The sequence below is a fragment of the Glandiceps talaboti genome, chromosome 12 (genome assembly GCF_964340395.1).
Source record: "Glandiceps talaboti chromosome 12, keGlaTala1.1, whole genome shotgun sequence".
NCBI classification, from domain to species: Eukaryota; Metazoa; Hemichordata; class Enteropneusta; family Spengelidae; genus Glandiceps; species Glandiceps talaboti.
Window position 1 is genome coordinate 8042466 of NC_135560.1, and position 12211 is coordinate 8054676.

Sequence of the window (12211 nt, forward strand, 5' to 3'; positions counted from 1 at the left end):
TTGTGTTTGTTTGTTTGTGTGTGTGTTGTGTTTGTGTTTGTGTTTGTGTGTGTATGTATGTATGTATGTACGTACGTACGTACGTACGTACGTGTGTGTGTGTGTGCGTGTATGTATGTATGTATGTACGTACGTACGTATGCATGTATGTATGTATGTATGTATGTATGTATGTATGTATGTATGTGTGCATTTATTTGTTTGTTTGTTTGTTTGTTTGTGTTTGTGTCTATGTCTGTCTGTCTGTCCGTCTGTCTGTCTGTCTGTCTGTGTGTGTATGTATGTATGTATGTATGTATGTATGTATGTATGTATGTATGTATGTATGTATGTATGTATGTATGTATGTATGTATGTATGTATGTATGTATGTATGTATGAGGGTTGTAGAGACAGTAGTTTAAACAGTTTTACCTGTAAGTAGTAGACAAGGTGTGACAAGTTATGTCAAGTTATACATATACCCAGATGATCGGGTTTTAGGGCGACTTTTGTTTGTATGTTGAGTTTACAAATAGCCTATAGCTAGTCTATACTGAAGGAAATATGTCATACCTTACAAGTGAACTTCACACCATATATATATATAAACAAGATGGTCTCATCAGATCTGCAAAAAGTTATGTAAATTACATATCTAATATAATAATGATATAATATATATATAGAATTCATTTCGCAGACCACCTACCAGTCACCGTCTAGGCCCCAGAGAGTGTCATTCACAAATGACACCTTTCAGGTGATGAAAGTTGCCGATCTGGTAATCACATCAAGAATACATTACTGACCGTACACATGTCCCAATCAGTAACATTTGCAATGTGGGAAATGTGACTTTTTAAATGCGCTTATTAAATTTGTATCAATTCAGTCAATTGAGGTCACAATCGCACTAAACCAACCCGATTGCAAAACCTACTGTAAACGATGGCATAATGATCTCTTGGGGTTACTAATCAGCTATAGCACAGAGCGCCACCAACCAACGTTTATAATTATCATAGCAATTTCGTTAACTTTCCTAGAATATCTTAAATTTACTTTATCAAAATCCAAGTCATGGGGTCGGTACTTTTCCTTTGTGGCTTTCCTAGGTTGACTGAGAAAACGATTGGCTTTAACATATAGCGATCATTAGAATGTATGAAATAATCTCTCTACGTACAGCCTTGGTTTTTATCGTTATTGGTGATTATCACTCATGTATGTACATTGCAGTTCAGAGTGCACTTCTTGTCATCACATCTCTTTACCGCAGAATGCATTTTGGGACAAATTTCCTTGAAAATTTAAGTTCTCCAAATTTTTCAAAATTTGCCATTTGATATGAAAGTTTGCTTCTGATTTCGATCCGTTTGAAGTGCAGAAGAAATGTTAGGGTTCAATGTCTTATTTTCAAGGAAGTCGACAGTTTTTTATTTTCCCAAATTCTCGAATGGTATTCAGCGGCCATTTTGGACTTTAAAATGGCGTAACCATCATTCAGACCTATATTTCAAAAGTTTGGATGGGGACCGCCGTTTTTGCCTTTTAAATTTGAATTGAGAATTTTAGTTTTCATGAACACAGTAAACGAAAATATTGAGGATTATTATTTGCAAGGCTCGTACTACGTTGAAGATCAACAGACGCAGGGTTCAATACCAAATGATGACGTCACCCTTAACTTTGAACCAATCACATTGATGATATTAAGACTCCATTCTACAAGTGTAGAAGATATGTATTCTTCACCAAAATATATTGAAATACAACGTTGAAATCTTGTTAGATAGAAATGGTGTGACATAAGTAGATTTTATAAAAAGAATTTTTTTTTTCAGATTACAGCTTCATTTTCATATGGGGAGTAGGCTAGGTTGGCGAACAATAGTTTGTGTAGTCACATATAAGTTTAAGTCTGCGGTGTAATTTCAATTTGGGATTGAGTGAAATACCCGACTGTGTGTAACAAGGTGGTGCGTGACACTGGTGAGTTGAATATAAAACTTTTAGTAGTACTAGAGTTTGACCATTCTCGCAAGTCAGAGCATACATTTCTGCTGAAGCAACGAAATACGGGTATTTTCTGAATGTTGCCGTAAATAGGCCTGTAGTTTACGACGTTGAAGTTTGGTCAAAATGTGTAACTCTCATATTTTGACGATAAAATGTTTATCCTGATATACCGGTATGATATCGATATTTTGTTTTAACTTCCACCAGTTCAGCAAGAAGGATTGTAAGTATTATATCTATAACTACCCTTTCAAATTTACACTTAGTCTTCTTTCTAAAATTTGAGAAAGTAAAATTGAACTGGGATTTTTATTGGAATGGGATCAAAGTTTGTGAACTAACCTCGAAGTATCGCGAGACTGCACCACTAGGATGATAGACAATACACAGACACAACTACAGTTGTTCATATTTAGGCAGGAATTTGTTTTATTTTCAAGAATAAAATTTCTGTAAAGAAGTAGTTTGTGGTGATTTTTGACACCTACTGATAATAAAAAGAATCAGTTGAGAAAATAGTGTGTTGCAATATATGGAGGTGTCTTGTATGGATATGAAATCTTTGCAGAAAAGATATTCTTGACCATGTTTGCATGGCATATAAATCTAGTTAATAATACAGTCTTCATAACACGCATCACACAATGATATAACAGTTACTGTACTACATGGTGTCCAGAACTGTGTTAGTGTTTGAACTATTTACGTCCTTTTGTCACGTTCAACGATAGGTACAAACATTTAGTATTCTTCGCCTTCCTCCTCTCCTTCGCCTTCCACGGAATCGACACCGACTTCTTCGTAGTCCTTCTCCAAAGCTGCCAAATCTTCACGTGCCTCGGAGAATTCACCCTCCTCCATACCTTCACCGACGTACCAATGGACGAAAGCACGTTTGGCATACATCAAGTCGAACTTGTGGTCAAGACGAGCCCAGGCCTCAGCAATAGCAGTGGTGTTGCTCAACATGCAGACAGCACGTTGTACTTTAGCCAAGTCACCGCCTGGTACTACGGTTGGTGGTTGGTAGTTGATACCGACCTTGAAACCGGTTGGACACCAGTCGACGAACTGGATGGTACGTTTGGTCTTGATGGTGGCGATAGCAGCGTTGACGTCTTTGGGTACAACATCACCACGGTACAACATACAGCAGGCCATGTACTTGCCGTGACGTGGGTCACATTTTACCATCTGGTTGGCTGGCTCAAAGCAGGCATTGGTAATTTCAGAGACTGTGAGTTGTTCGTGATAAGCCTTCTCGGCAGAGATGACTGGGGCATAGGTAGCCAATGGGAAGTGGATACGTGGGTAGGGTACCAAGTTGGTCTGGAACTCAGTCAAGTCGACGTTCAGGGCACCATCGAAACGCAGGGATGCAGTGATGGAGGAGACGATCTGGCCAATCAGACGGTTCAAGTTGGTGTAGGTTGGACGTTCAATGTCGAGATTACGACGACAGATATCGTAGATAGCTTCGTTGTCAACCATGAAAGCACAATCGGAGTGCTCCAGGGTGGTATGGGTGGTCAAGATGGAGTTGTATGGCTCGACTACAGCGGTGGAGACCTGAGGAGCTGGATAGATGGCGAATTCGAGTTTGGACTTCTTACCATAGTCGACAGATAGACGTTCCATCAAGAGGGAAGTGAAACCAGAACCAGTACCACCGCCGAAGCTATGGAAGATGAGGAAACCTTGCATACCGGTACATTGGTCGGCCAGTTTACGGATTCTGTCTAGGACCAAGTCAATAAGTTCTTTGCCGACGGTGTAGTGACCACGTGCGTAGTTGTTGGCGGCATCTTCCTTCCCAGTGACCAATTGTTCAGGGTGGAAGAGTTGACGGTAGGTACCGGTACGGACCTCATCTGTAATACAAAAATATTTGCATAGTGTCATATATTATGAGATGGGTACACTTTTTCGATGAATATTGGGTATGGATGTAATTTACAGTTTTAAAGAACATAGTGCGTGTAAAAGCAAAATGTCTTACCAATTACGGTTGGCTCTAAATCGACGAAGACAGCACGGGGGACGTGTTTGCCAGCTCCAGTCTCACTGAAGAAGGTGTTGAAGGAATCGTCACCACCACCAATGGTCTTGTCACTTGGCATCTGACCATCAGGCTGGATACCGTGCTCCAAACAGTACAACTCCCAGCAAGCATTACCGATCTGGACACCGGCTTGACCAACGTGGACTGAGATACATTCACGCTGTAAAATTGATAAGACAAAATGATATATTGAGTTTCTGTATTCTGCAGAGAAGTTTTATACAAGATTCTAATGATAAATGACACATATACCAATTGTAGGTGAAAAGGACTCGTTATTGCTGTATTATGAAAATTATCACGACTTTGAGGAATTCACTTTTGAAAAAAAAAGACTAATATTTTGTTGCAATGTCCAACTCTATGTTGTACCAGAGGCGCTGCATTCGTTTTATGCTTGTGACTAGTGTGCTAAATTCGAACACAGTGAAACACGAGGGTTGTTGTATCTAAAAGGAGTTTTGTCACTCTTTGAACAAGAATGGGGATCCTTTGATAAACATGTCGAGTCTTCATGAATTTTCGTATTTCGTGCTTGTCGAAATAGAAGACAGGCAGACGTTTAACAATTGTCAGCATTTTTGCTCATTCAAAATTTTGGCAAAGATGTAATTTTATATTTCTCGATTTTTTATTGTAATTACTATCTCTGCTGATAACAGGCGCACTAGTTTTGTGATACAGGTTGCGTATACTAGCACTCATTGTGATGTCAAAAAGGAGTGAATATTAAGTCTAGGCATGTCAGCAAGTGGGTCATCCAGTGCTCATTTAGCTTAATATACTACATGTGCTAAAAGGAAATTAACTCCGTTGGTCTTACTATTTCCACACAAAGCAAATAACTGATGAATAATTCAACGTGCATTAGACAGCGCCCTCAATGTACGACAAGTGAGAGGGTATTTCTGCTCTTATAATCCATTCACTGATTAGCATTAGAATTGGAATTGGAATTCAGCTCGCTGATTACCGTTATGCAAATTTTCCGCGAACTGTAGACATTTATCGAAATTCAGATGGAGAAAAGCTAACAATGTCAGCTACCGTATAGGAAGTATCGTTCTACGGAGAAGGGTCTTTAAATTTGCATATGTCCTGTCGAGTCTCATGACAGGGTGCCACAAGCTCTTCACACAAATGTAGAATATCTGAATTACCACCAACAAAGATCGATACCGCCATATTTGGTAATACAGTACTAGACTAGTAATACGTAGGCTCAGACACCTTAAATAACAAGTGTCAACGGGTACGATGTTTAAAATGTCAATCCGTTTCTTAAAATGTTAAATATTGTATCAAATTTGCATAATCATCGAGTTCATTCGTCAACGCATTTTCAAATACACTGAACACATTTCCTCGGATGTAATCAAATTTTAAAGTAAATGTGGGTGGGTGGGAGGGGTATTTGACTTGTACAGACACTCGTCAAATTTGAGCCAAAGTATAATCCGTCTAACGCTTCGAGGTCCGGACACACGCTAGTTATTGTCTATTGATGTATCACATATTAAATGTATAGAGCAAGGCCTAGAAAAGAGGCGCGAATCCAACCACCGTCGTGTGGTCGAACTCCTCTCATATTTCGAAGGGGCAAATATTACAAAACAGTCCCCCTACCTAATTGAAAGATAGGCTAAATGCACACCTTTGCTAGGGTGGGGCACCTGTCGGGGGCACGTGTATTTTTACGAGAAAAAAATTGTCTTTATACCCTCAAAACTCTTACACCATCCTTGAAACGACGATTTCAATTTACTCATGACATATGACTTACCATTTTCGTAGATTTTTAGTGACGAAACGGTCGGCGAAAAAACACACAAAAATCGCTCCACAATCAGACAGCAACGAGTCGAAACGTGAGCAGAATGGCCTTTATTTGAAATTCCCATTCGTTTTATACTTCATTATAATGTCACCATAGAAACAGTCCATTCCATTTTCATCACAGGAGATAAAGGTGTTGTTACAAGGCATACTGTCCGAAGTAAACAAGTGACTTTATGAATTCTCATAAAATATACATTACCGTTGTAATTGGTTTTTGTTTGAATGGATTAAAAGTTGGCCGACTGGTTGATTATTTCATGATCAGGTAATTTATATTAGCAAGGTCGGTGTTATTATTGACAAGGCGTGAGTGACCTCGTTGAGCGTATTCTTCCACCCCGATAGATCAAATCGGCTAAAGATGTGCACCTAGCTTTCCATATTCCAAAATGCCTTCGCCGTCGTAAGTTTATCGTCAACTGATTTTGTTCTCAGGTTTCAGAAGTTTAGGTGGACATACTTTTAGCATTGGTGTTGTTTATTCTGTACAGCTACACGCGTAGGTTGTTGTTACTTCATTTATCATTATGCTTATAACCAAAAATTTCTGGTTACGATTATACAGACAAACTGGTTGTTCCTTCCCGCAGGAGGATACTGAACAAGTAGAACTATGAACACAGCTTACTTTTACCTACAATCAGAACCCACATATAACCATAGACCCTGGAGGGCCGGCCGGGTACGGGTCTATAATATAACAAAGTGTGACCCGAAGACATTGTATGTTTAAATTCCCACAGCTGTGCAAATCAAAACCTTTTCATGCAACTGTTTTGTTGAACAGAATAAATAATCTAATGTACACTTATATACTGTGAAAGTTTAATGCAGGTTTGCAACTTTCTGCTAAAACAAAGGTGAGATGTCCAATAGACCGAAACTATAAGAACAACGTTCTCAAACATCTTATCGACGTCACCGTCACCCCTCGAGGCAAAATCAGTGATTTGATATGTAGCCTGTATCTGGCTACGGTTCAAGGAACAAAGATACGGGATATATATCGTTTGCTAGTCTAAAACCAAAGAGTTGTCGAGTTATTTCATGTAAAACGCAAATATGTCATGTTTGAATGTGAAATACTAATATTAAAATTAATGTGTATCTCGAATTTTCTTAGAAAAACATACAATCTACAAAATTCCGAAAATGTCAGCGACGAGTCTGCCTTGAATGCACATGCGCATTCAAAAAAAAGTTGACGATAAAAAACACAATGTGAATACTGATGGCTCAGACTACTAAATTAGTGGTCTGAGCTGATGTCACTGATGTAGATTTGTTACAATGGGCTTCTACAAGTAATTCTCGTAACAATGATTTTGTCACCATTTTGAAACTGTGACATTTACCGAGACTTGTTTTGCTTTCTTTGACTTTAACCTCTTCAGCTCAATCCTAGTCATCGTCCAGCTAATAAAAATCGGACAAAAATCGTATTCTGTCGTTGTCTACGGTCATATAATCTCTTTTTTTGTTACTTTATACATTTGCAAACTGACTTCCATTGTAAATGATGACGAAAGATTATTTCGACAATGCTCATACCTTCTTCACTGACCATGACGACATTCGAAGTAATCACGTGACCGCATTGATGAGTTAACTCATCCATCACTCGACCCCGTGAATCTGTTTTACGTCTAATTCTCATACTGTATAGCTTTATGTGATTTGATTTAGTTAAAAATGTGTCTGGGACTGTGAGATTGTTAATGGCATCTATCCATCTTCGTCAGCCAGTTGTCTAGTATGTTTACACACTCCACTGTTTTGCCTGAAGAGAGGGGATTGACAAATCGATTGTCGACCTCCAACCACGCATAACGCCACTGTAGGACAAGGATCCCAGGGTCTGTGATCAAAGTAACAATTATCTCAAGTCCGGGGTGACAGCAAATAGAACGAGTACTTGTTTCCAGGACAACCCAGGGGAATAGTGTGTATTGTTTAGCTTCGTACACATTGAAGGAGACCCCCAAGCAATGTGTAACACGGATACTGTATCAAGCTACCCGAAGACAACTTGAAGACAGTGGGAAACAAAAGAAGTAGACATACAAATACGGGTTGACAGGAGAACATAGCACAGGCACAGGCTTGTCAGTGGTGCAGCCTATATCATTTCACTGAGTGTTTTTTCTTGTTATTGCATTATCGATTTTCCGTTATCAAAATACTGACATTAACTGACCACGACTCCGTGTCCTGGTTTAAAGCGTCTCCACAAAAATGACCTTCAAATAGCTAGCGTCCCTCTGGTGTCCCCTACGTTAATTTCTCTATATCTTCGCCAAACATATATATATATATATCTTTATGATAATTAATTAATCAGTTATCCAGTACCAATACATATAAATTCGCAATACATGCATATTTGGGCGAATAACCCTGCCCCCCCCCCCCTCTTTTTAAAAAAAAAATCGTGGCGTTAACGAAGTGGTCACGATAAGTTTAAATTTTTAGCATTGTGTTCTAATTTAACAGTATTGAGTGTACTTCATTTGTCAAGTGGTAGGGTGGTTTACAATGGTGTGTACGTGTGCTTTTCAAAAATGTTTACTAGTGTTGGGATCAGCTCGTTCGATTTCTCTTTTCCATAAGTGAAGCTACTAAATGTACGTAGTCATTGTTTGGGTACCAGTTGAACACATTCCTCAAGGCGAAAAAAGACCAAAACATTTGGACATTCTGTTTGTGATTGCTTTCTTTGTTGATGACCGGCCACGTTTTATTAAACACGGTTGATGGGCCACATGGCAGCAGTCATGATGTCTAACTAGTAACTAAGACAAACAAAACAAACAAAAAACAAACAAACAAACAAACAAACAAACAAGCAACAGACACAGACACACACACACACACACACAAGACAAGACAGGACAGGACAGGACAAGACAACACGACACATCACAGCACAGCACAGCACATCACATGACAGCACAGCACAGCACCACACCACACCGCACCACAACACACCACACCACACCACAACACAACACAACACAACACAACACAGCATAGAGAAATGTGAGAATTATTACTTTTGTCATCGTCGCAAAACAGCGGCCTGTTTTAGGAAACCGCATAACGAGCCGCCCCCACTTTATTTCGAGGTGTAGCGGAAGAAATAACAGCTCTGGTTTGAGAGAATATACTTTTGGAGTCATTCTCACAAGACAGTCTGAGAAAATATTTTCCGCTGACGCCACAGTTTGATGGCGCCTCTTATAGACTGGATCAAAGTAGTTTGACGATGTAGCCAGTTTTAGAATTTGCTCAATTTTTACATCTAACATCACAGCGAACCCACTCTTTGAGATCTCGTTGATACAAAAAAAACCCTAAAAGTTAGCCAAACTCCTAATACGCTCGTCTAGTGTCTGCCAATGAGTATATATATAGTTCCAAATATAAGCTGGGTCAACCACACTACCAAACTTTTGAAGCTCACACATAAATTGCATACCATATTCGGCAGGGTGGGAAGTAGGGGAGGGGTAGGCATACTTCTTGTTCCCAAGTATTTCTTTCAGACGAATAATTATTCAGTTACATTTCAATCGCTAAGTATCTTTTTCCAAATTTTATTTCGGAAAGTAATATTACTCATAACACTGTACAGTTGTAGTTTAGTAAAACACCGTGACGTCATTGTTAAGTTAAAATAGAACTCAAAGGTTGTAAGTTGTTGATGTAGTTACTCATGTCATGTTCAGATTGTCTTATACATTTGTACACGTTATATTCTGTGCCTCAATAGCCTAATATTCTTCACCTTCATCCTCTCCTTCCTCGTCTACTGAATCAACTCCAACTTCTTCGTAGTCCTTCTCCAAAGCTGCCAAATCTTCACGGGCCTCGGAGAATTCACCTTCTTCCATACCTTCACCGACGTACCAATGGACGAAAGCACGTTTGGCATACATCAAGTCGAACTTGTGGTCAAGACGAGCCCAGGCCTCCGCAATAGCAGTGGTGTTGCTCAACATGCAGACAGCGCGCTGTACTTTAGCCAAGTCACCGCCTGGTACAACGGTTGGTGGTTGGTAGTTGATACCGACCTTGAAACCGGTTGGACACCAGTCGACGAACTGGATGGTGCGTTTGGTCTTGATGGTGGCGATAGCAGCGTTGACGTCTTTAGGTACAACATCGCCACGGAACAACAAACAGCAGGCCATGTACTTGCCGTGACGTGGGTCACATTTTACCATCTGGTTGGCTGGCTCAAAGCAGGCATTGGTAATTTCAGCAACTGTGAGTTGTTCATGATAGGCCTTCTCGGCAGAGATGACTGGGGCATAGGTAGCCAAGGGGAAATGAATACGTGGGTAGGGTACCAAGTTGGTCTGGAACTCAGTCAAATCGACGTTCAGGGCACCATCGAAACGAAGAGATGCGGTGATGGAGGAGACGATCTGGCCAATCAGACGGTTCAAGTTGGTGTAGGTTGGACGTTCAATGTCGAGGTTACGGCGACAGATATCATAGATAGCTTCGTTGTCAACCATGAAAGCACAGTCTGAGTGCTCCAGGGTGGTATGGGTGGTCAAGACGGAGTTATATGGTTCGACCACAGCAGTGGCGATCTGGGGAGCTGGATAGATGGCGAATTCGAGTTTGGACTTCTTACCATAGTCAACAGACAGACGTTCCAACAAGAGGGAAGTGAAACCAGAACCAGTACCACCGCCGAAGCTGTGGAAGACGAGGAAACCTTGCATACCGGTACATTGATCAGCCAGTTTACGGATTCTGTCCAACACCATGTCGATAAGTTCTTTGCCGACGGTGTAGTGACCACGTGCGTAGTTGTTGGCGGCATCTTCCTTACCAGTGATCAACTGCTCTGGGTGAAATAGTTGACGGTAGGTGCCGGTACGGACTTCATCTATAAATGAAATTAAAAATACCACTTAAATCGACATTGAATTCATATTTACATACGACTTCTTTTCACAGTATTTTTACAGAATAAAGAATAACCCTTACGTCAAGACATTCTGGATATTGTCATAGTATTAAAATATTACACAAAATAGTGGTTCACTGTACATGTGTTGTTTTCAGGAAAACCGACAAACTAACAACAACAGTCTGAAGATATTTACTTCCGACATGAATACTACGTACGTGAAAGGCTGAAGGGAAAATGAAGTACATACCGACTACAGTTGGTTCCAAATCTACAAACACGGCACGTGGTACGTGTTTGCCAGCTCCAGTCTCACTGAAGAAGGTGTTGAAGGAATCGTCACCACCACCAATGGTCTTGTCACTTGGCATCTGACCATCAGGCTGGATACCGTGCTCCAAACAGTACAACTCCCAGCAAGCATTACCGATCTGGACACCGGCTTGACCAACGTGGATAGAGATACATTCACGCTGTCAAATAATTAAGACATTTATTTAAAAACAATCAGTAAAGACATAAAGTGAATTTTCAAGATTTTCACTTGTCTACGAAACTATTAGTATCTAGCTTCCATTATCTACATTTTGTATATGTGCGCCTATATACTAAACTGTTCTCTACGTATTAACCACACAGAGCAAACAAGGGAAGAATCTGTAGCCTAAAACGCTTTCAACTCAAAGAGAAATAAAAAGAAAGCATAACACCCAAAATCTCTTTCTCAAAAAACACTGGGTAAGGTTACGTAATAAACATTCATTGATTCTTCTAAGTTTCGCTGTAATGTTTTTTTTATCTGGTTTCTGTATTTTGACATAACTTTTGCGCTTTCTCTTTAAACATTCTCTTAACTCGTTCCTATCCAATTGATTTGCTCACACGTTTGTTGATTTTTGTTTGTTTGTTTGTTTGTTTGTTTGTTTGTAAAATGGTTCCTAGGCTCCCAGTGGTTGGCGGTTCTGATGCGATATTGCCTCAAAAGGTTGCAATTACTTGAACAATTGACCAAATTTCTTGTAGAACCAATCATGGGCAATATAACTTTATTCAAATACTGTGTATTCAAATTGATCGTGACGATGAGAGAAAGTAGATTGATGTTACGTAATATGATAATGGCAGAATGGAAGTCCTTACAGTTAATACACTACCTATCAGTGCATAGACACTAACGAATGGGTTCTAATGCATGAACGTGATTTACACAATAAAGGTAGTTAATTAACCCACAGAGTAGGAACAAAAGGAAGAGTAGATGGTAGTCTCATCTTTTAAATACTGCAAATAATTCAAATTGGTCACGTGATATCATTGTATTATTTCTAAAAAAATCCCATCGACGTCAATTTGAATACGCATTTGTTTTTTGTACAAGGAAG

General features: G+C 39.7%; 2 protein-coding genes across 2 annotated transcripts; both read right to left on the reverse strand.

Annotated features, from left to right (window-relative positions):
* Positions 1-2470: 2470 nt before the first annotated feature.
* LOC144443277 (tubulin alpha-1A chain-like) lies at positions 2471-5932 on the reverse strand. The gene is made up of 3 exons (XM_078132715.1): positions 5847-5932; positions 4001-4223; positions 2471-3872 (listed from the first exon to the last, which is right to left on the reverse strand). Exons 1-3 carry the CDS (start codon positions 5847-5849, stop codon positions 2743-2745), a joined length of 1356 nt encoding a protein of 451 aa, XP_077988841.1. The 5' UTR covers positions 5850-5932; the 3' UTR covers positions 2471-2742.
* Positions 5933-9675: 3743 nt separating this feature from the next.
* Positions 9676-11296, reverse strand: LOC144443402 (tubulin alpha-1A chain-like). Its single transcript, XM_078132870.1, has 2 exons — positions 11080-11296; positions 9676-10805 (listed from the first exon to the last, which is right to left on the reverse strand). The coding sequence occupies exons 1-2, from the start codon at positions 11198-11200 to the stop codon at positions 9676-9678; spliced, it is 1251 nt and encodes a 416-aa protein (XP_077988996.1). The 5' UTR covers positions 11201-11296.
* Positions 11297-12211: the final 915 nt, after the last annotated feature.